Source organism: Lagenorhynchus albirostris, chromosome 6 (assembly GCF_949774975.1).
Source record: "Lagenorhynchus albirostris chromosome 6, mLagAlb1.1, whole genome shotgun sequence".
In the NCBI taxonomy this organism is placed as follows: domain Eukaryota; kingdom Metazoa; phylum Chordata; class Mammalia; order Artiodactyla; family Delphinidae; genus Lagenorhynchus; species Lagenorhynchus albirostris.
Window position 1 is genome coordinate 62,430,314 of NC_083100.1, and position 25,147 is coordinate 62,455,460.

The 25,147-nt window shown below is 37.3% G+C and overlaps 2 protein-coding genes across 3 annotated transcripts in view; one reads left to right on the forward strand and one right to left on the reverse strand.

The window, feature by feature from the left end:
* Positions 1-3,177: 3,177 nt before the first annotated feature.
* PHOSPHO2 (phosphatase, orphan 2) lies at positions 3,178-9,368 on the reverse strand. Of its 2 annotated transcripts, XM_060152683.1 has the most exons (4): positions 9,088-9,366; positions 8,593-8,630; positions 6,337-6,511; positions 3,178-3,937 (listed from the first exon to the last, which is right to left on the reverse strand). In XM_060152683.1, the coding sequence occupies exon 4, from the start codon at positions 3,909-3,911 to the stop codon at positions 3,186-3,188; it is 726 nt and encodes a 241-aa protein (XP_060008666.1). In that variant the 5' UTR covers positions 3,912-3,937; positions 6,337-6,511; positions 8,593-8,630; positions 9,088-9,366; the 3' UTR covers positions 3,178-3,185. The 2 variants fall into 2 exon arrangements, with proteins under 2 accessions (XP_060008666.1, XP_060008667.1); XM_060152684.1 differs by lacking the exon at positions 6,337-6,511 and having other exon boundaries at positions 9,088-9,368.
* Positions 9,369-9,541: 173 nt separating this feature from the next.
* Positions 9,542-25,147, forward strand: part of CFAP210 (cilia and flagella associated protein 210) — a 36,812-nt gene continuing 21,206 nt past the window's right edge. The window contains exons 1-4 of the mRNA XM_060151451.1: positions 9,542-9,623; positions 14,517-14,743; positions 19,246-19,419; positions 19,517-19,710. Of these exons, the coding sequence (XP_060007434.1) occupies positions 9,560-9,623; positions 14,517-14,743; positions 19,246-19,419; positions 19,517-19,710 (659 nt within the window). The 5' untranslated portion in view covers positions 9,542-9,559. The remainder of the gene's footprint in view (positions 9,624-14,516; positions 14,744-19,245; positions 19,420-19,516; positions 19,711-25,147) is intronic.

Below are 25,147 nucleotides of genomic sequence, written 5' to 3' on the forward strand. Positions count from 1 at the left end.
AAACCGTCCAGCAAAGAAAACTCCGGGCTTAGATGGCGTCCTTGAATTCTATCAAACATTTAAGAAAAAAATAATATCAGCTGTTAGTTTAATTGTTGCTCCTTACAATGTCATCTTTTTTTTTTTCCCTCTAGCTATCTGATGCTTTTTCCATCATTGGTTATTGGCAGTTTTACAAGAATGTGATTTCATGCGGTTTTCATTTTATTTTCCTGTTTGGGGTTCATGAGGGCTCTTGAATGTGTGGTTTGATGTATTTCGGCAACTTTGTAACGTTCTCATTCTCTCTTAAAATATTGCTTGTTTCATTTTCTTTCTCCTCTCTTTCTGGGATACCAATTTCCTATGTTAGATCTTGCTATATCTTCTATGTCTTAATTTCTCTTCTGTATTTTCATTGTTTTGTCTCTTTCTGCATTATTCTGGATATTTTCTTCGAACTTGTATTTATTCACTAACTCTCTTCAGCTATGCCTGTTTTATTGTCAAATCCATCCATTAAGATTCTAATTTCAGTCATGTTATTTTTCAGTTCTAGTATTTCCATATTGTTTATGTAATTTTCAGTTCTTTGCCAAAATTCTCATAAGTTTAGTTTGTGTCTGTAAACTCCAATACTTGGAGGTCATGCAGATCTATTTAAATAAAAACTTCTGCTGGTGTTCATTTATATCTCTTGGTGTAGCTACTTTTTACTATGTGCTTTACAATGTACTTACAAAACTGTTTAGATTTTGAGGCCTATTGCATTAATTTTCTATTGCTGCTAACAGTTTTACCACAAACTTAGCATCTTCAAACAGACATTTATTATCTCATAGGTTCCGTGGGTTAAGAGTGCAAGCACAGCTCAAAGGGCCTCTGTTTCAGGGTCTTACAAGGCTAAATCAAGGTGTCAGCCTGAGCTGTGATCTCAGCTGAGGTTCCACTATGAAAGGATCCACTTCCAAACTTACATGGTTGCAGTATTCAGTTCCCTGCAGACTGTTGGACCAAGGACCTACTTCTTGCTTTTGGCTAGAGACCACCCTCAGTTGCTTGCCATGTGGCCCTCTCTGAAGGCCAGTTCACAACATGGCAGCTTGCTTCTTTAAAATTAGCAAGGGAGAGAGTTCCCTAACAAGATGGGCATAAGGATCTGATGTAATATAATCATATACACATAAATGATACATCCCATCATCTTTGTGGTATTGCATTAATTAGAAGCAAGTCCTAGATCACCTTCTCCACACATACACTTCCCCCACACACACACAGAGAATACGAGCTTATAGGGATCATGGGGGGTTACCTTAGAGTCTGCCCACCATACTAAGGATATTAACTTCCTCTAAGAGAGTTCAGATTTGCTTTAGTCAAGCACCTTGGAGTTCTAAAAATCTTAGATAACTTCAGTCCAATTTCAGGGATTGAGAGTATTCAAAGGTGAGCTGCCTGTTCAAGCTCCTTCCCTCACATCAACTTTCTGGCCAGCAAGGAGGACAGTGAGAGAGAAGGTTGCACCCTCATTTAAATTTCACTGGCCAATACTTAGTCACAATGCTCCTTCCTAACTGCAAGGAAGGATGAAAAATATAGCTTTTATTTCAGATGGTCATATGCCTGGGAAAAATGGAAAGAAGTAGAGTACAAAATTGAGGTAAGTGCAACTAGTGGACTCTACCAAAAATGGTTAATAGGTAGACTATATTTTTAAATTTATTCCCCGAGAGATTAGTCTTATATTTTACTTTCTTTGGTATTTATTTCCAAAGTATGTCTAGCAGTTACAGATCTTTAAAATAAGCCTAATGCTTAGTTCACATAAGAATACACTACTTCCAAATCAGTTAATTTTAGAGATAGGGATGCAGTATCTATTGCCCAAGTGTTCATTAATTTCACACTTTCCTTTTGAAATGAAATACAAATTAATGTTCTTCAAGTATTTTAAATTTATATCATTATTACAGACTGTAACTCCAGAATGCTGATTTAATCAGTATGTTATTTCTGTTTGGCAATGAAATATTGAGTGATACAATATATAGCTTGTAGGAATACTCAACATTTAAGAAACTGTTTCATATAGGGATATTAGAAAAATATCAGCTGACCTAGAAAGCCGTACAGTACTGTGTTAATTTCTAGGCTCACATGTTTTAGGCATAAATATCCCTTACGTAATAATGTTAGGATTTTCTTTTCCATATAGAAAGCTCCAGAAATAAAAATGTTCAATGTAATTTTATGGGAAAAAAATTGGTACTCTATTTTTTTCCAGGTTGAAAAAGTAAACTTTGTTTTGCTTTAAATTAATAGGTTAGATTACGTTGAAACACTTACTCTTTTTTAAAATTTTATTTATGAAACACTTACTCTTATACATTGTGATTTCTCTACAAGTTGAGGCCAGTAACAAATTATAAATTATGCAAGCAAAAAAATAATAATAATACTTTCATTTTTAGTAGTTGTAGATCAAGTAATTTGGACCAGATCTTCTACAGAGTACATCGGGAAAAGCTGATAGCTGAACACAATTTTTAAAATATCTGCTTAAAGACATGAGAGAGCTGACAATAACTGTCGGCTAAGGAAGCACAGAAACTTAGGTAGGTGAGCTTCTTTTCCGTCAAAGCGTTGGCCAATTCTGTAAGTGGTATCTGACATACTGAGTGGCTATCCTGACAGTCTTCGTGGGACCCAGGTGAAGAGGTATTGGAGTATGAGGCCTGCAGTGATAAACCCTTCCCCTTACTTTGAATAGGATCCCAAAAGGCTGTCCATCATGAGTAAGAGTGATTCAGAAGCAAACAGGCCTTCAAAGGCCTGTTTATGAATACGACCATCTGAAATAAAAGCTATATTTTTCATCCTTCCTTGCAGTTAGGAAGGAGCATTGTGACAATGTATTGGTCAGTGAAATTTAAATGAGGGTGCAACCTTCTCTCTCACTGTCCTCCTTGCTGGCCAGAAAGTTGATGTGAGGGAAGGAGCTTGAACAGCAATCTTGGATCATAAGTTGCAAGTCAAGTGCTGAGGTTGGTAAAGCAACACAGAAACTTTGAGATACTTAACTCTGAAATTCTTTTAAGTGAGAGGGAAAACTTTTTCTTTTTTTAAAGCCACTGTTATTTGGGGTTTTAGTTTTATGCTGCTGTATTTAATCTTAACTGATACACATTTCAATCATTGGCGTATTACTCCTTTATTAGAAATTGTAAATGAGAAATTATTTCAACACCTGAAGACCAAGATACAACAGAAGACTCCATAGGCTCAAGATTTTGAGACATCTTAGAAAGAGTTTTCTGTAAAGTATATCCTTTCCGTGGCATGGCAACATCATTTTTCTTTAAAAAGGTTACTGGACAGACATCGTTTCCGCCATCACCTATATAAACAATTCGTGTATAATTCACTCCTCGTTGTAACTGTTTACCTACAAATTCTACCAAAACTACATTTTTGCAAAGATTTGGGGGGCACCTAGTGCAAGAATGAGCATGATAATTTTCCACAGTGAGATGACCATCGCTGTCAAAAGCTGCTGGATTTGTAAAGACTTTATCAAACACGTCATGAACATTGCTAGCTTCTAAAACCCAATCTATGAAGACTGAATTTGAATCTGAAATAATGATGCAGTCAAATTTATCCTTGTTCTTTCTTATAAAGTTTAAAAGTTCCACCATCCCTGGAGTGAAAGGCATTGATATCATTGCTCTTTTCATTTCATCTTCTCTTACACCTTTATCTCCCAAATACTTAAAGACTCTGCCCATAAATTCTGTCCAAAATCCTTTTTCATAAGAATCTTGTAGTTCAATAGGAAGCTTTTTCTCTGGAGCACATTGTACAATCCAGGTATCGCTATTATCATCTATGATTGTATTGTCAAAGTCAAAAACCAACAAAATTTTCATGGTTCCAGAAACAGATTTGGGTTACCCTGGAAAAGAAGAAATATTATTCCCTAAACATACTCGGTTCTACATATCTAGCTATAGTATCTATTTAACAAAATTACTCTTAATCTGCTGAAACAAAGGGTGAATATAAACAAGTTAAAATGACTAAGCATTCTAAGACTACCGTTTAAGCACTTTTTCCTAAGAAGCAAAGTTCATATTTGAGTATGCTAAATGAATGGAAAATAGAACATATAAAAAGGATACTCAGGGTACTATTGTGTTCCTGAGGGGGTGATTCTTTGAGCACTCAGAATTAAACTAGAGAGCAATCTAATGAGAGAAGTAATGAAACAATTATTCCCTTACACTTTAATTTAGAAAAGTTATAAAATAAGACAGAAAAAAATGTAGGCTAGTCATTCTTATTGTCTTTAAATTATCAATCACAAACTTATTAGTTTAAAATGTTTACAATGAGCCTCATTTTAAATAATAGGTCATGTACAATACATATTCTCTGTGAACTAACCAAAACTCTGACCAAATTTAACATAATGTGAAATCTTGCAAAATTTAAATAATTTTTTAAAAAAGGTTTTTAGCTTGAAATCATCGTTGTCAATGTTATAACCAAATGGTTGCTTGATGTTGTACTTGAAAGTCTAAACAAATTACTTGAACTGGAGGTCAGTTGAATTCTTCCACACTAGAAGTAACTTTTGTTAACAATTTATATTTTCTCTAGATAGTTTAGCTCTGGAGTACCAAATAATCTGGATATATGTGAATAATCACACTGCTTTTGATATGACAATTACTCAAGTCTCTGTTTTCATTAATAGATAATGAAGATCATTAACTTAAATCTCAAGAGAAAAGGAATGAATCAACAGATGGTATAAATGAAAATTATCATGTAAAAAAGATAATTATACAGAATTCCCAGGAAAAGCTACAATTAGTGTCTGTAAACAACAACAAAAATTTTTTTTAAAGAGTAACTGTTATTTTTATAGATATCACTATATGCCAGATACTGGACTAAGAACCTTACAATCTCATCATCTGTCATAAACCCATTTAGTAGGAATTATTATTATCCTCATCTTAAAGATATATAACTGGAGCTTAAGTATTAATTAAGATGGTTAAGTATTAGTTAAATGGCAGAGCTAGAATTTGGACTCAGGTCTGCCTGACTCCAAAGTTCATGCTTTAGTAATACACTCTAGTGCCTAAGAAATAGAATAACGACTATTAATCAGTTTAAAAATAAAATATTAAGTAGGTCATTTTGACGAAAAGATGTTTAATAACATGAAAACATTCATTAATCTCGAAGTACACACTAACCATCTGTGATCTACTTTACAACCATTCTGAAGTTTTAGCAAGAAATCCTAAAATGAAAAGTGAAGAACCCCACCAATAAGAAAAAGAAGAGATCAATTAAAAATAGAAAACATGGGAGACTTCCCTGGTGGTCCAGTGGTTAAGAATCCACCTTCCAATGCAGGGGATGCAGGTTCGATCCCTGGTCGCGGAGCTAAGATCCCACATGCTGCGGGGCAACTAAGCCTACGCACTGCAACTGCAGAGCACAGGGGCCACAACTAGAGAATGCATGTGCCGCAAACTATAGAGCCCAAGCGCTCTGGAGCCTGCGCACCACAACTAGAGAGCCTGTGCGCCACAACGAGGAGCCCATGTGCTGCAATGAAGATCCCGAGTGCTGCACATAAGACCCGATTGACACAGCCAAAAAAAAAAGAAAACATGGCATTTATCTACATGTATTCTCTGGTTTATAATGATAGATATCCAGCAGGTGAAACTGAGAATGAGCTCACGACTCATATAAGAGTAAGTATTTTTTGCCTCTCAATTTAGAATATCTGGAGAATAACAAACCTAGAGGATGTATCTCCTGTTGTATGAATTTAGATGGTATAATGGTATGAAGTATTCTGATACCCTGGATCCATGAATTGCTAAATGTCTAATCCAGGTGTCCCTGATTGGCTTCCAGAGATTTAAGTGCAGAAATCACTTTCCCATAGAAACAATGTAATAAATAGCAATAAAGCACAGTTGACAATCACGTTGGTAATGCACCTAAGCACATTTTAAATTAAAATGCTTTTTAGGCATTCTGAATTTATACACAATTAAAAAAATTTTTTTCAAATGTAACTCATTGTTGGTTGCAAAGTGTTTCAAACCTAGACTTAATCAGCCACAAGTTACTAAAATTCCTTCACTATTAACCTCCAAATAAGCTGTATCATAAGCCTGAAGTTAACAAAGTTCCAACTGTTAACTTAGTTCCACTGTTGACTATTAATTTCTATCTACAATTGTACTTTTCTTAATTTCGGATCTTTTTCCATTAGTTTTTTCCCACCACTCAACATAAACCTATATTTAAAATACTTACCCAATTTAGTATTTCCAAGACAATTAATCTTACTTCAGCATGGAGCTTAGGTTAAACAGTCATGACAATCTTCAGTTTTAAACACCAGCCAGTTTCTAACCAACATTACTCCTACTCTATATGCAGGGGAAAAAGTCTTCTGATTCCAAGCAAAGGAATGGAGACTTCTTAACTCCTAAAATTAATAAAAGTAGTTAAGATATTTAAAAATTTACCTTTTCTAATATGTTTTCTCTTACATCAGAAAAGCACCTATGGCAATGGGAGGAATAAAATTTTGTTTAAACAAAAACCTTAAATACAAAACAGGGAATGTTATGTGAGTATAAACTCTTATTCAGTGGATAAAATCACAGGTGTTAGGTTGATTATGTTAAGATTTCCAGATTCCAGTTTTTCTTTTTACCTATTAAATAATAGACAAATACCAAATTCTGTTGTCAATAAACTTTCAAAGATTTAGTGCTGTACTTGAAATAAAAATGTCTCCAAAAATTAAGGATGTGTAGAAAGATTTAGTGAAAGTGAATCTATTTTGAAATCAGTTTGTTAAAATGTCAGAAGCAGTTATTAACTGTTCTCTCCAGAAGCATGTAAAGTATGTATTTTGTATGTCTGCAATGTTTCCAGGGTCTAACAATAGCCTATGTGCTTTTTTACAATAATGAAAACTAGAAACTACATAGACATCCAAGAATAGGGGATTGCTTAAATAAGATATGTACATGATAGCCATATAACAGACCATTTATTTAGTGAGTAAAAGGTTAAGATGTTCAAATTAAACAAACAAGTCACAAAACAATGTTTACAGTATAATCTCATTTTTGCTTTTAAAAAAGAAATGTCTGTATACAGTGGTAGCATCAATTGCAGTGCATTCTTTTCCTACGCTGATTTTGTAATAAAATATTTTCCCCGGAATAATTTAAGCTCTGTTTCAGATCAAAGTGCATATGCTACCTTCTTAATTTCACAACAAAGAAAAAAAATGAGTGGTGGCCATGGAAGGTAAATAACTAATTCTAGATACACTTGGCTGTAAAGATCCATGGATTAGAGTTAGAACCAGGTGTTGTAAGTCAAATGATACCTGAACACTACGCCAAACTGGCAAATTACTGACACCAAATATTGTAAGATTCAATAATTTTTGTAACCAATTTAGTTAAAATTCCACAGAATTTTTGTTAGGAGGTAATCTCCATGGGTCTCTAGTGGCTCTGCATATCTTACAAGGTACTCACTGCCCTTTGCTCTGGATATTGTCTCAAAAATGTATGTAAGGGCTTCCCTGGTGGCGCAGTGGTTAAGAATCCGCCTGCCAATGCAGGGGACACAGGTTCCAGTCCTGGTCCTAAGAAGATCCCACATGCTGTGGAGCAGCTAAGCCCATGAGCCACAACTACTGAGCCTGTGCTCTAGAGCCCGTGAGCCACAACTACTGAGCCCACATGCCACAACTACTGAAGCCTGCACACCTAGAGCCCGTGCTCCACAACAAGAGAAGCCACCACAATGAGAAGCCCATGCCCCACAAAGAAGAGTAGCCTGGCTCACTGCAACTAGAGAAAGCTCGCGCGCAGCAACGAAGACCCAATGCAGCCAAAAATAAATAAGTAAAAAAATAAATAAATTTATTTTTTAAAATGCATGTATAGTGAACAGTCTTGAAAGGCATGCTTATTGTCCATTATAATAAAGATCTGGATGCCCTAAGCTCAGGGTTCCTGTCCTGTAATGCAACACACTCCATGTGCAGGTGCCTTCTGGCACTCTTTGCATCATCCTGTGGCAACTGGGGCAAAATTACTGATATTCTGGCTACAGCTACTGCTGTAATTCATCACTGTTCTAGGGGTCTGCATCTTCTACAGAACGGTGGCAGCCTAAGTTGTCAGCATGCAAGTAGGGTAAAATCTCTGACTCTTTCCAGTTCTTGACTTTTTTTTTTTTTTTTTTTTTGGCGGTATGCGGGCCTCTCACTGTTGTGGCCTCTCCCATTGCGGAGCACAGGCTCCGGACGCGCAGGCCCAGAGGCCATGGCTCACGGGCCCAGCCGCTCCGCGGCATGTGGGATCTTCCCGGACCGGGGCATGAACCCGTGTCCCCCGCATCGGCAGGTGGCCTCTCAACCACTGCACCACCAGGGAAGCCCAACATGTTTAAAACTATGATTCCAAAAAACCACCAATGTTGTATGTGCAAAAACTATATTTCTGCCAACAAATATTTTATTAATCCTTTCATACTTACCAGCATTATTACGATGGATCGATCATCTGATAGAAAACCTGAAGAAAAACAGTACAACTATGTGTTAGAACTTCAGTGATTAAAAATCTTACCTCCTTTCATATTGAGCAACTCCAGTTTGATGCCTAATGTGTATGTGTCATAGCCAACTACCTTGTAATGTAATTATTTGTACATCGACGTGTTAGAAAAGGATCTTTTGAAACGTAGCCCATATTCACTCTTAACAGGGTTTTGTGTCCTTAGAGGTCTGATTGGTCCTCCAAATACATTCAATTTACTATACTGTATTTACCGAGCAATTAAAGATATCTTAAAGGCTCTAACATGAATGTTATAATCCAAGTTTTAACATTGCGATTTAAAAAAAAAAAAAGAAAACTAAGCCCCGTCTAGCCCAGATCATGCGTTAGAAACCAAAATATTTAAAAACAGATTTTCTGTCAATTAATCCCTGAGTTTCTATAGTTGAGGGAGGAGGGCTTTGCCGTTCACCTTCCCCCGCGAGGTCTGTGGGTCACACACGACAAGCCCAGGCCTCGCTCTCCCGCACACCTGCCGGGTACATCCAGAAGCCAGGGGCAGGGACCTAGTCGGGTGTCGTTTCCCGAGAGGCGCACGTTGGATGCCGATGGGAGCACCAGGCCGGGCCCAACCGGGTCCCAGGGCTCGTCACTGACCCAGGCCAGAGACCCGCAGCCGTTCTGGCCTCGGCGCCGCTTCCGAGGGCTCTGTCCTCCCGCCCACTGCGGACGCCTGCGCCTGCGGGGGAGGACCGCCCCACTCGCACGCTTGGCCTTGACTTCCCGCGCAGGCGCATCCTCCCTTCTCCGGCACCACAGCCCACAGCTGCGCGTTCTTCGTTCCTCGGCTACGACTGTTGTCACTTCCGGCGGCGTTGCTAAGCAACTGCGCGGTTTAGCGGAAACTTCGGCGTCGGAAACGCCTTTCCAAGTCTGAGAGCGCCATGGGTACCTCAGAGATGCTGGTGCGGCTCGGAAGGCGCTGTGGACGGGCCAAGGAAAGCACGGGTGAGCTAAAATGGTCCATCCCACCACAGGAATTGTTTCTGGTCTCCAGGCATGGAGTGAGAGGCGAGCGTGCCTTTCCTTCAGAAACGGGCTCCACCAAGCCAAAAACAGCACCGTGGGCATCGTCGGGCTCTGTGTAAATTAGACAGTTTTGCCCTTGGATGAATGGGTAGGTGGGGAAAGTATACAGAAATAAGGGTAGAGAAAAAGAAGTCAGAGACTCCCAGTTGACCAGCTGGCCCGATACTCAAGCTGTGCCGTTGCCGGTCCAAGAGTCTGGTGTTTGCTGAATTTTCTCGCACTTAAGCTTTGTTATTCATTGAGTGAATCGGAATGTATTTTGGAAATATCAGTGACCTCATTAGAGTCTTGACTCTGCTGTGAACCTACTGAGTACTCTTAGGAAAGTGTCTGAAGGAAAATCTCAATTTCTTCAACTGTAAAATGAAAGTAAGGTCTCATTCTAAGGCGTATACTTTGATAGAGTGTGAAAATAATGCTACTTAAGGTATTATAATTCACATGACCTTTTATAAAAATTTGATTTTATAATAGAAGTAGCCTAGTGAGACATTTAAAGATCTCTTTATTAATTCCAGTGATTTTAGTTTCTTAAGATTGTGAATTCCCAATTAATGTTCTCATGGTGACAGAACCTTGGGAACTTGGACTATCTTCATGTCACCTCCGGAGCTTCTGTAGCAATAGAGTCCCTTGTGCCAAATGCTGAGTGAGAGCCAGCCAGTCTCCCACCAGTGGACACTAGTGGGTATTTATGCTGTGGAGGGCTTAAGAAGTAGCAGCAGAGGGTCATGACATGTAGGAGAGAGACAGTACCCATGTGGCATGTATTGAAAAAACAAAATTACGCTTACATATTCACTTTCCTGTATATAAAGTGCTGCATTAAATCAAAAAGAACAACAGCAAAAATTGTCAAAATCAATTTTTGAGAACTCAGGAAACCAAAAGCTTGCAACAATTGGGGAGTGTTTATCAAGGCAAATAACTGAATCTTGGTAAGAACAATGAGGTTTTTTGCACTTTAACTTGTTCTAGTCCCCTTCTTTCTCCCTGCCCTATGGTAGTCTAGAAAACCACTGCGATCACAGTGAAATCCAGTGGCTTAGCAGCCTGTGGAGGGAGCAAACTAGCGTTGAACCCCTTCCCAATCCCATTTCCCAGATAACTTATTATTTGAGCTGTCTGGCAGTTCCTTGGAAACTTATTATTTGACCTGTCTGGCAGTTCCTTGGAAAGTCCCACTCGCAAGACTTGTCTTTATTTGACCTGATTCAGAGCTCACCAGTTATGTTTGTTAAAACAATCAGTGGCAATTTTTAAAAGTTTTAATTGCTTCACTTCTCCAACAGCCATTACTAGCATTGTGTGAAGGTCGCTGTGAGGTAGGAATCATGGAAATAAGACTGCCCTCTGAGAACTGAACTCTGCATCAATGGAGTAAAGCATGGATATGTGAAATCATTCATAGCTCGGAGGTCAATCAGGGCTCTCCTGATCCTCAAAGATATGAGGGAACTGGGACTTTCCTGGTGGCGCAGTGGTTAAGAATCCGCCTGCCAATGCAGGGGACATGGGTTTGAGCCCTCGTCCGGAAGACCCCACATGCTGCGGAGTAACTAAGCCCGTGCACCGTAACTACTGAGCCCGCGGGCCACAACTACTGAAGCCCACGTGCCTAGAGCCCATGCTCCGCAACAAGAGAAGCCACCACAATGAGAAGCCCACATACCGCAACGAAGAGTAGCCCCCGCTCGCCATAGCTAGAGAAAGCCCATGTGCAGCAACGAAGACCCAACGCAGCCAAAAATAAAAAACAAACTTATTTATAAGAAAAAAAAAAGACATGAGGGAACTTGGCCCAACTTTTGTTAACCTGAGATAGTAAAAAGCCTTTCCCAAACTTTCCATGGATTGTCCTATTTTTCCTGCTGCTTTTGTGGTGGTTCTCTTGGTTCTCCTCCTGTATCAGAGTTCATGAAAAGTTCTTGAATAAAATATCTCATGAATGTAGTTACTCTACAGAAGATTAAGGTGTCATGAGGGATCACATTGTTCACTACACAGCTTTTTGGCATCTTGTTTTCCTGCCACTGCTGCCAAAGCTTGCTCACCACTGTATACTTTGTAAGGAGCAGCTCCTGCCAGTATGGGCTATTTGGTCTACCCAGCCCCTTTAGTATTTTGGAAAATTAAATTGTCTCCATTTTATTTCACATCTTAAAGAATTAGAATGACTCTTGGGTCAGAGAAAGAAAAGCATATTTTTTTTCATAAATTTATTAATTTATTTTTGGCTGTGTTGGGTTTTTGTTGCTGCGTGTGGGCTTTGTCTAGTTGTGGTGAGCTGGGGCCACTCTTCGTTGCGGTGCATGGGCTTCTCATTGCAGTGGTTTTTCTTGTTGCAGAGCACAGGCTCTAGGTGCAGGGGCTTCAGTAGTTGTGGCACACGGCCTCAGTAGTTGTGGCTCATGGGCTGTAGAGCGCAGGCTCAGTAGTTGTGGCACACAGGCTCAGCTGCTCTGTGGCATGTGGGATCTTCCCAGACCAGGGCTCGAACCCATGTCCCCTGCATTGGCAGGCTGGTTCTTAACCACTGCGCCACCAGGGACGTCCAAGAAAAGCATATTAATATGCCTAACAATATGCTAATCCAAAGGCAGGTGGCTTAATCTAATGGCCTTTGTTTATGTAGCTTCTAATTGTAAGTAACACAAACCAAGTTGAGCCAGTTTAGGTGAAGCAAAGGAAAATTGTTACAAGGCTATAAGGATGTATTGGTCAGGACTCCTTGGTTACAAGTGATTGATCTAATTCACTGTAGTTAAAAGGGGAATATTTTGGCTCACATACCTGTGAATTTAGGTATAACTCGATCCAGGACACTATTCTACTTCTCAGCTTTGCTTGTCTTTATTCTGCATGTGGAGACTTGGTATATGGTAGGCAAGATGGTACCTGTGGTTCTAAACTCACATTTTAGGTTAACAACCAAATTCTCACTCCCATCAACTTTAATTCAAACCCCAAGAAGACTCTAATTGTCCTAGCAGCTTTTCTCTTAGTATCTTTCTGGAACCACATGATTTCTTGCCTCTGCTTTTCTACTTCTGTTTCATTCTTCTAATAAAAGCAGTAAAAATAATAATAATTAATATTTATCTCACATATTGTGTGCCAGGCACTCTTCTAAATTCTTTACATATATTACTTCATCTAATTCTTACACCAGCTATATAAAATGAAGTAGGTACTATTAGTATTTCCATATTGCAATTAAGGGGTTAGATTTAGCGGGTTAAATAATTTTGTCTAGATTCACATAGTTCATATGTGGTGTGTTCAGAAAAGGTCCAGGTTGTCTGTCTCCAGAGTCCACACTCTTACCCACTGTGCTTTATTGCCTTTGTTAGGCCTGTGACCACCCACCATTATTCAAATGTATTTCCTATTTTGGTAAATTCTTCTCCTTACAAGTTCTACCTCCTTAAAGCAGAAGGCATTTTTTTCTGCCTCCCTTGCAGCTAGGGTGCAGGCATAAGACCAAGACTCAGCTGGTCAATTGTATGTGTGCTAGATTTACATTCTGAAGAGAGCGTATGAGGAAAGAAACAGCATGTTGAATACATTTTCTGGGGAGAGTGGCAGCAAAAGTGTACCAATTCCAGAGTACTCGTGAAGGTTCACATATATAGTGTCCAGTGGAGCAACTTATAAGTGGGGCAAGTTGAGGTGCCTACCCAATGCCAGTTGCTGTGAATCTTCACTGGAACCTCACAATGTGGTCTGTGTGATATTTGTATGTATATCTTCTAAGGGTAACTCTCTGGCTCTCTGAGAGATTCAGTAGGCTATCTAATATCCCTTAATGAATTCCTTTTCTGCTTAAACTAGCTAGAATGAGTTTGGGTATTTATAAGTAAGAACTTCAGTTGATTAAAAGGGTAGGAACATTTTTTAGAGAAGAGCTGTTATGAGCTCCATTATGTCATTTAGGATGCTTGTGAATTCATTTCACTGAATACCCAGCTCAATCATGTTTAAAAATAAGGAAATTTATTTGCTCATATAACAGGAACTCCAGCCTTTGGGTCTGATTAATCTAGCAGCATAATGAAATCCTCATTGCCCCAGGGTCTTCCTTTGTTTCTTCTTTGTGTTTCACAGTTCACAGCTTCATCCTAAGGCTGCTTCCTCTTGTGGTCAAAGGATGGCTGCTTGTCTGGCCTTCATGCTTCCTCGTTCGTATCTAGCCTGAGAGTCACTCTCAGATGTCTCTCCCAGAAGTACAAGCAAGAACTTTTCTAAAAGTCTCATAACTCTTGTCCTATTTATTTTCTTACTACAGGAATAATTATTGTCAAGGGAGATGCAAGTATTCTTAAATTAATCAGGCCCACCCCAAGACTGAGACTGTAGTCAGTTCTCCAAATTACATTGCTGTTACTCAGTTAGGAAGGGGTTATATAGAGTAGACAAGTGCAATGTCTACAACCCCAAAAGATGAACATTCCCCAAAGTTATCCACTTATAAACTGCTGCTTGATTAACTTTGAAAATGCTTTTATAACAACCTGTTGGGGTAGGTATTATTGATCTCAACTTTAAAGATGTTGATACTGAGACTCCAAGAAGTTAAATGACTTGCCCAGGTTACACAGTAAGGAATTGACTAAGTAAGGACTCAAATCTATGTCTTCTGATTTCAAGGTCTTGTATACTTTCCACTTATTCCCAGCTGTTCTTAAGATAACAAGAATAAAATTATTCTTTGAAACAGCTTCCACATATCATGCCAATATAGAAATGTGTGAGAAAAAATATCAAACTCTTCTCAAAAGTTTTTAATACTTATTTTAAAAAATTTATTAGAAGTAAAGAACTGTGAAGAAGATCAAGTCCTCTATCCACCTCTTCTGCCTAGCAAAGTAGATCTCCGGCAGGTCACCATAATTCCACACAATGAGTGGGAAAGAATTCGAGATAGCCTTGACAGTTTGACAAGAGAAGCAGCACACCTTCGTGCAGAAAGAAAGGCAAAGAAAGAAATGCATTTCCGATCCCAAGAAGTGGTAAAACATTGGACTAATACATATGCAGTAAGTATTAACCACCCAGGAGTACGTGTGCACTGAAGACTTACTCTTGTTTCTTAGTGCTCTTTTATAAGTATTTTTAACATAGAAAATATCATTAAAATGCATTGAAACACATTTTCAACAGCTTTATTTAGGTATAAGTGACATACAATAACCTGGACATATTTAAAGTGTACAATTTAAGATTTGACATATTTATATAGCCCTGAAACCATTATTATAATTAAGATAATGAATATATTCATCACCATAAAAAAGTTTCCTCATACCCCATTTTATTCCCTCTCACTCCTCCCCATGCCCCCTCCGGTATCTCCAGACAACTACTGATCTGCTGTCTATTATAAATTTCACTCAGCACAATTATTTTGAAATTCTTTCATGTTTTTGTATCAATTATTCATTCATTTTTATTGCTGAGTGGTATTCCATTATATGGATATATCACAATTTGTTTATCTGCTCAGTTGTTGATAGTTTGACATCAAGCAAATATTGACGTTTGAGCTGTTTCCAATTTTTGGCTATTATAAATAAAGCTGCTTATGAACATTTGTGTATAAGTCTATGTATGGACATATGCTTTCATTTCTTTGGGGTAAATATCTTGGTGTAGAATCATATGATAGCTGTACATTTAATTTTGTAACATTTAACTTCCAAGCTCTTTCCCAAAGTAGTCGTAATTTTACATTCCCTCCAGCGGTGTATGATAGTTCTAATTCATATTAGAACACATAGTTCTAATATGTGTTTCCTCCACATATTTGCTGAATTGCTATGTTCAGTCTTTTTAACTATAGACTTTCTAATAGGTGTGAAGTATCTCATTATAATTTTAATTTCTCTAATTACAGTGATGTTGAACATCTTTTCATGAACTCATTTTCTATCTGTATATCTTCTTTGGTGAAATGTCTGTTCAGATCTTTTGCTGGGTTTGTCTTCTTATTGAGTTTAGAGAATTTTAAAATATATTCTGAATACAAGTCCTTTATTAGATATTTGATTTGAAAATATTTTCTCCCAGTTCATGGCTTGGCTTTATATTCCATTACAGTGTCTTTCTAAGAGCAGAGTTTTTAATTTTAATGAAGTCCAGTTTATCGATTTTTCTTGTATGGATCATCCTTTTAGTGACTTACCTAAGAAATTTTTGCCTAACTCAAGATCACAAAGATTTTCTTCTGTGTTTAAGTTTAAAGTTTTAGGTCTTTTATATATATATATATATATATATATACATATATATATATATAAAATATATATATCGTCTATATTTAGAAGTGAGGTATGGATTGATGTTTATTTTTTTGCATATGAATATCCAATTGTTTCAGCACAGTTTGTTGAAAAGACTGTTCTTTCCCCCACTGAATTGCCTTTGCACATTTGTTGAAAATCTGGTTGTCCATATATGTGCAGGGGGAATTTCTGGACTCTGCTGTTCCATTGATCTATTCATCTATCTTTATTTCAATAACACACTGATCTGAGAATTGTAGCTTTAATAATAAGTCTTGAAATCAGATAGTATTAGTCCTCCAACTTTGTTCTTTTTCAAAGTTGTTCTGGCTATTCTGGGTCCTTTGCGCTTCTACATGAATTTTGGAATCAGCTTGTCAATTTCTACGAAAAAGCCAGCTGGGATTTTGTTTGGGATTGTGTTGAATTTCTAGATCAGTTTGGAGAGAATTTACATTTTGACAGTATGGAGTCTTCTGACCCATGAACACAGTGTTTTTCTTCCATTTGTATAGGTCTTATTTATGTCAGCAATATTTTATAGTTTTTAGGGTATAGGTCTTATTCATATTTATCCCTAAGTAATTACTATTTTTATGTATTATAAATGATTTTTTAACATTTCAATTTGTTATTCATTGTTAGCTATAGAAATACAGTTAAGTTTTTCTACGTTGATCTTGTATCTTGCAACACTGTTAACCTCACTTATTAGTTCTAGTAGCTTTTTTATAGATTCCATCAGATTTTCTACATAGACAATCATGATGTCAGAAAGTAAAGACAGGGACTTCTCTGGCGGTTCAGTGGTTGAGACTCCGTGCTTCCACTGCAGGGGGCACGGGTTCCATCCCTGGTCAGGGAACTAAGATCTCTCATGCTGCAGAGCACAGCCAAAAAAAAAGTTAAAGACAGTTTTACAAATTTTACTTCCTTCTTTCCAATCTGGGTGCCTTTTAGTTCTTTCTTTTTTTTCTTTTTCTTTTTGACTTATTGTACAGGAATGGATGTTAGATTTTTAAAGTGCTTTTCTTTTGCTTATATCTATTGAGGTAATCATGAAGTTTTAATTTTTCACTTTGTTATATGGTGTATTTCATTCATTATTTTCAAATATTGAACCAAGCTTGCATTCCTGGGATAAATGTCTGCTGGTCATGACGTATTATCTTTTTGATGGATTCAGTTTGTTAAAATGTTAATTTTTGCATCCTTGTTCATGGGGGATATTGGTCTGTAGTTTTCTTGAAATGTCTTTGTCTGGTTTGGGTATCAGGGTAATGCTGGTTATTGTTGTGATGGAGGATTGCACAAAAACACAGGATTTGAAACTGAGGAACCAAGGAGCTTCTTGAGGAATCAAGGCAGCTTCTTTTCAGCTGCCTTTGATTTGTCTCTCTTCCTATCTTTTTCTAGAACTACATATGTCTTTGCTGTGCCCTTCTTTGTGCTTCTGTAAGATTCTCTACCTAAGAGGTACAATAACCTGCAGTTTAGTTCCATGTACATGAGTGGGAAACTACTTCAAAGTGGGGAGGTGTCCTCTAACTCCTTTTACTGTCTCACCTGGAGGAAAATGCTGAGAAAAGGTGTTCTCATCTCCCACTACACTTTCCTATATCATTTGAGGAACTATAAGGCAGGAGTTTCTCCTATTTTCTAGTAGAATTTTTAAAATTATGTGGAAGCATAATATCTGTTCAAAGAGTTCTCACCTTTTATTTTTTTCAACATTGCATATTTCCTTACTTTGTTGCAATGTACATTATTTGTCTTTGGGAGGGGACACAGAAAGCTTGTGTTACCTTGCTTTAGGAACAGTGTTCATAATTTATTAATTCTTTTTCTTCTAGAAGAGGGAAGAGTTATATCATGACTGATATATAAGTAATATATACAATATAATATATGACATTCTGAAAAAGGCAAAACCTATAGGGAAAGAAAACAGATCAGTAGTTGCCAGGGGTGCAGGTAGTTGACTCTAACAGGGCATGAGGGAGTTTTTTGGGAGGATGGAACTGTTCTATAAGTGACTTTATGCATTTGTAAAACTGTACACTGAAAGCATATGCAATTTATACTCTAAAAAACTTGATTTTAGAAAAGCCCGTGGTCTATAAATAGATGGGGAGTGGAATATACCCCCTGTTTTTTTTTTTCTTCCAGAAGTACCACAGTATACCTAATACTTTACACCTCCATGGGTGTTAAAGAAGGAAAAGAAATGTAGTAAACGTAGTGGAAATATAATAATAAAAACTGTACTATAGGCACAGAGATTGGCAAAATGATACATCATCAGAGAGAGCCTAGAAGCAGTCCTGTGTTATATATGGGAATTTGACATATGCTAGAAATGTCATTGCAAATCAGAAGGGAAAAGATGGAAATTCAATAACAGATACTGAGATAATCGGCATATGGACAAGATGAAATTTTATCCCTATGGTACAGAATATACAAAAATGAATTTCAGCTGGATTTTAGACCTAAATGTGAAAAGTGAAACAGTAAAACTTTTAAAATAAATCATAGGATATCTTCAAGAATTCAGGGTAAGTAAGATTTTCTTAAGACGTAGGAAGTGTGACCCATAAAGGAGAAAAAGACTTCTTCTGACATGGGACATTGGCTACCTCCTCAGGCGTGTAGAAGAACATGTAAAATATGCCACTGTTGATTTTTTAAAGGAACACAAGTAGTAATATATATATATATATATATATTTGTTACTTAAATATAGAAAGGAACTATGGAAGTAAATGCAAGAAACTAATAGTGGTTATCTTAGAGACTGCAGATGGAAGTTAGGATTGGAGGGAGAGTTCCACTACATACTTTTGTTATATATATATATATATATATATATATATATAAAATGTGTGTGTGTGTGTGTGTGTATATATATATTTTGGGTTTTTTGGCTACACCATGCGGCATGTGGGATCCTAGTTCCCTGACCAGGGATCGAACCCGTGCCTCCTGCATTGGAAGCATGGAGTCTTAACCACTGGACCGCCAGGGAAGTCCCCATATACTTTTTTAATATTATGAATTTTGAACCATGTAAATGTGTTAACTACCTAAAAAATTCAATTAAGGATTAGCTCATAAGTGTAACCTCATATTTGTTAGTGATATATGCAAATACAATAAAGACTCATAAGGAAAGCTCAAATTATCATATTATATGTTTAATTTTGTAAAGTTAAGTTGAAAAAAGAAAACAGACTACTGCTTTTGTCATTTTGTAGGGGATGAAAGAACAGAAACTTGAAGCCAAAAAGAAACGTGATAAAGAAATAGAGGCAGAAAGACAAATTCTTGATATGGAAGAAGCAATACACCAACAAGGAGAAAGGAAAAAGGCCATTGAATATGCAAAGCAATATCAATTTTACCAGACAGAAAGAGTGAAAAAATTTCATGTACTACTTGGGTTTTCTTGTATTTATATATATATATTTAACATATCTATATATAATTAGACTTTATTTTCTTAAAATATTGCAATTTTTTTTGTAGTCAGGACTTCTTCTTAGTAGAGTTTTGAAAGAACGTGATGCACAGATTGACTTCCAAAAGAGTAAAATAAAATCAGATAAAAAATGGGAGGAACAAGTGAAACTCAACGCTGAAAAAGCTTTTAAAGAAGAACAAGAAAAAGCAGAAAAACAACGCAGAGATAGAGTGGCTCTTAGCAAAGATCATTTAAAACAGTATGTATACATAAATTACCTTTTTTGTACTTTCCTCTTTTTCTCATAATGGATATAGCTTTTTTTTTTCTGATTATAAAAGTAATATATGCTAATATACCTAGTAAGTAGAAAAAATAAAAAGAAAGAGGTTAAAATCACTATTACCACCTTACCCAGAGATAATATATTGGTTACCATTGTTAAAATAATGTTGCATAACAAACAACCACACAATCTAGTGGCATTCAGCAGTAAACATTTATTTCTCATGTATCTGTGGGTTGTTTGGGCCTGGCTGGGTAGCTTGTCTTCAAACTGTAGGACTGGCTGTGTTTCCTTGTTACTGTGAGAAAGGCTCTGATCCTGCTCCATGGGGGCCTCATTCTGAGGTCCAGAATGAAGGGACAGCAAGCACCTGGGGAAAACTTTTCTCATGATATTGACAGATGCAAGAGATTGAGCCCAAGCTTGCAAGCACATGGCAAAACTCAAAGTCAAAGGGCAAGGAAATACAGTTGGCCCACCGTGAGTCTAAAGCAAGTCACGTAACCATGCTGACATCAGTGGGACAGAGGAGTGGACTCCCATGGAAGTGGGAGTGAGAGAGTCATTTTGAACAATAACCTAATCCAACACAATAATTTGTTATTGTTTTGGTATGTAGCCATACAGACTTCTTTTTGGTGTCAGTGGTGGAGAGGGTCACATTCATTGAGGTATAATTTACATTTAAGAAACTTCACCTTTTAAAAAGCATATGGCTACAGCTGATTCACTTTGTTGCAACAGAAACTAACACAATATTGTAAAGCAATTATACTCCAATAAAGATATTAAAAAATAAAAATAAAAAGCATATTGGTGTATAACCACCCCCAAATCAAGATACAGAACACTTGATCGCCCCAGAAAGTTCTCTTGTACCCCTTTGCATGAAATTCTATCCCCTGCCCTCAGCCTGTGGCAGTCATTGATCCACTGATACAGACTTTTTTTCTGAGCATGTGTACTCACATTTTATAAAATAAAATTGGATCCACAGTATTATTTTTTCAAATATTTTTTTCACTTACCAGTATGTAATGAATTCTTGCCATGTTGGTAAATAGAAATCAAACCTGATCTTTTTTTTAAAGTAGCTAGTAGTGTATATATGGGGGGGTGTATTTGTGTGTTATTTTACTTTTCTGAGTAACTGACACATGCAAATAGGAAAAGGCACAGAGGGGATTTACTGAAAAGTCTCTTCCTTGTCCATCAGCTACCATGTTTCTCCACTGTGAGACCAGTTTCTTCATACTGTAGTTTAAATGTATATACATTATATAAATGTATCCAAAAATTAAATTATACTCTGGTGGACAGTTTTACCATTTTTAAAGAAAAAAATATTTTCATAATTAAACATTACATCATCAATTCATGATCATTATAGAATTAAAAATACAATTAAACAAAATAAAATATAAATGAAAAATCACCAGAAGCGCTGCGATCCAGATTAGGCACTGTTAACATTTGAGTGTACGTTCGTCTCCTCTTCAGAATTTTTAAAAAATGTTACAAATAATAAATGAATATATGCTTATTGTTTAAAATTCAAGCAATACAGCAAAATTTGGAGTAAAATTTAGAAGCTCTTATTTCCACTCTATTCAATGTTTGTCTCTTTAAGTCCCATTTAACTCTTCAAAAATAGCTATTATTAAAAGTTTTTCTGGTTTTTTTGGCCACGTTGGGTCTTTGTAGCACATGGGCTTTCTCTAGTTATGGCATGTGGGGGCTACTCTTCGCTGCGGTGCGCGGGCTTCTCATTGCAATGGCTTCTCTTGTTGCAGAGCACGGGCCCTAGGCGCGCGGACTTCAGTAGCTGTGGCTTGCGGGCTCTAGAGTGCAGGCTCAGTAGTTGTGGCGCACGGGCTTAGTTGGTCCGCGGCATGTGGGATCTTCCCACACTAGGGCTCGAACCCATGTCCCCTGCATTGGCAGGCGGATTCTTAACCACTGCGCCACCAGGGAAGTCCTTAAAAGTTTTATAGCTATCACTTCAGGATGTTTTATTGCAGTTACTGATACTTCTTATATTCAGGACATATTTAAGTGTGTATAGATTTTTTAACGTGGATGTTATATATTGTTCTGTGACTTTATTTTTTCATTCAACAGTATACCTTGAACTTTTTTTTTTTTTTTTTTCTCTTTTTTGCGGTACGCGGGACTCTCACTGTTGTGGCCGCTCCCGTTGCGGAGTACAGGCTCCGGATGCGCAGGCTCAGCGGCCATGGCTCACGGGCCCAGCCGCTCCGCGGCGTGTGGGATCTTCCCGGACCGGGGCATGAACCCGCGTCCCCTGCATCGGTAGGCGGACTCTCAACCACTGCGTCACCAGGGAAGCCCCCTTGAACATTTTTTATGCCAGAAAATATGGATCTGTCACATCTTTTAAAATAATCATATTGTATACTAAACATGTACCATGATTTATTTAACTACATTATTACTGAGGGAAATTTGGATTCCACTCCCCCGCCCCATTTCTAACAATGCTGCAGTGAACATCCTTGAGCATATGTCTTTTGTGCAAAGATGTATTTATGTAGGATAGATTTCTTGAAATGGATTTGGATTTACATTTGGAGAGATACTGCCAAATTGCCCTTTGAGAAGGTTTTAAGTATGCGTTCATTAATGATGTCTGATACACTTTTCTTTATATTATAACCAATTCTGGATAGTATTTTTTTTGTGATTTAATGTGCAAAAACTGCTATCTTTTAATTTACATTTCTCTTAGTTTCTAGTAAGGCAGTGCATTTTCTTATGTGTAAATGTTCATTTGTTTTGGGTTTTGTTATCATGAATTGGTTACTCCTTTGTTCTTCTGTGTAAGTTGTTTCATACTGAAATGTATGTTTATCATTGATTAATTAAAACGTGATTAATAAGTGTTTTTTACATATGACATATCGCATATTTGTGTTACCTTTTCTGAATGTTTTTCAGTATTTAGAAAATATTTATTTTTATGTGCTCAAATCTGTCTTTTTTCATTACTATGAAAAAAAGGTTTTGGTATATATATTTATTTGTCAAAATAACAAATGTCTAAGTGAGATAGACATGAATTCTCAGGATACATGTGTTGCCAAATTATGTATTCTTCATTTCTTTTAACCCTTAGTAAAAAGAGAAGGGAAATGTTGGATTTATTGTAAGTTTTTTCTTTGGTGGTGTAGCGACCCAAGGGTTAGTGCAAGTTAGGGATAGAGCTGTTGGCAGAGGGAGGCAAATATTTGACCAGTGATTCACCCTTGAGAAATCTCTCTTCTTATATTGGCTGTTGCAGCTCAGGTGTAATTACAGGTAGCAGCCTGATAGTCAGCAAGCTACCTGACCAGTGCTAAAACCTACAGGACATCCTCCCACTTACAGCCTTTGTATGTTGGCTGTGTTTGGGCCCCAGGATCCCCTTTCATGTGGTCTTTGGCAATAGGGTGGAGGTTCAGGCAGGTTTAGGATTCGTTTTAGTTCTTTCTTTGGATTATCTTCAGTGTAGTCTAGGAGATTTTCCATTAGGCTCTGAGGTCAGCATAAATTCCTTTACTTACTCTTCACAGTGGGCTCTGTCTTTGCAAATGGTGGCCAAGTGTTACTTATTCTCATTGCATTCTCAACTGCCCTATTTTTCCCTAAAATTTCTTGAAAATTCAGGTATGTGGGTAAGACCTTGCTTTAGTTTCTAGTAGTTGTATAGAATTTTCCCCATACCATTGGTTGCACTGTGGGGAATTAGGAGGGGAATGATATGTGACATGTGAGCTTGGTTTGCCAGTTTGGTTCCAGAAGTCCTACATCTTAAATTTATTAAGAAACATTCATAGAAAGTAGAGTAGTGGTTGTTAGCAGCTGGAAGAGGGCACAATGGTGAGTAATACAGGGTCTCTTTTTGGGATGATGAAAAGATTCTCAAATTTAGATAGTGGTGATGGTTGAAAATATCTATAAATGTTCTAAAAACAACTGAATTGTACACTTTAAGGGGTGCATTTTATGGTGTGAAAATTATATCTCCATAAAGCTGCCATTAAAATCTAAAAAAAAAAAACAGAAAAAAGAAACATTACGGGACTTCCCTGATGGTCCAACAGTTAAGACTCTGAGCTTCCACTGTAGGGGGCACGGGTTTGACCCCTGGTCGGGGAACTAAGATCCTGAATGCCACGTGCTGTGACCAAAAAGTAAAAAAACAAACCAAACAAACAAGAAATTCAATTACAAAATTATCACCATGTTGTATTCTGTTGAATGTTGATACATGTGTCAGTTATATACAACTCAGAATGCATGTTACTTTAAAATATTGTTAGGAATGGTGATGAGCCAATAAAAAGCCTCTTTAAGACAAAAGTAAAATTGGAATCATAGCACTGGTATTAACCTGAGTGGAAACAGAGGACTATATGGTAGAAAATGGAGGAGAAGAAGAGGATTTTTTTCCCCTTTTCTTGAATAATAAGAGTTTATTCCAGAGCAAAATTTCAAGAGAGGCTATTTATTTATTCATTCAATCATCATTCATTGTTACATTTATTGAACAATGTTTGCCATCCACTATTCTAGTCACTGAGAATACAAAGATGAGTACAATAGTCCTTTTTCCTTAAGAAGTTTACAATCTGGGGAGGAGGGTATAGATATGGAACAAATAATTAGACTATGATAGTAAATATTTTGGGAAATATATATACAGAGTGTATGGAAGAATATAAAATGGACAACTGATTCAGTCTAGAGAAGGCTTTTCAGAAGAGATCAGCTCCTGTACTTAATTCTGAAGAATGAGTAGGAATAAGCCATGCAAAGAGTAAGGGATGTAAAAGTATTTTAAGCAGAGGAAATAACATGGGTGAAGGCCCACAGGTGAGACAGAATATGGTGGATTTGAATAACTACAAGATGGCTGTAATATAGAGGACTAAGAGGGCAATGTTAAAGATGAGATCGGAGAGACAGGCAAGGGCCAGATCATGATGTGCCTTGTAGGCCATGTGTCTTAAGGGCTCCCAAAATTTGGGATGACTCTCCTCTTTGAGTAGAGACCAGATTTTAATTCTTTTAATCCCTAAGAAATGGGAATTGCAGGTTCCAAGAGGCAAGACTCTTTTGCATGCTCTACTAATTGTATTACCAAGTGCTACCCAGGTGTCATCTGGTGGTGATTTAAAATATATCCACACAGATTTGATATTCCTCCCTTCAGAGGACAGAGCCTAATTCCTTTCCCTCTTGAGTGTGGGCCATACATAGTAACTCATTTCCAAAGAATAAAATGAGGTAGAAGTAATGGTGTGTGACATCCTGAGATTAGGATATAAAAGGCATTGTGGCTTTCTCCTTGGCATCTCTCTTGGATTGCTCATTCTGGAGAAGCTAAGTGCCATGTTATAAGATACTC

What these genes read in the sequence shown, in the direction of transcription:
- PHOSPHO2 (XM_060152684.1), bottom strand. Translation starts at nt 3,911, where the DNA reads ATGAAAATTTTGTTGGTTTTTGACTTTGACAATACAATCATAGATGAT.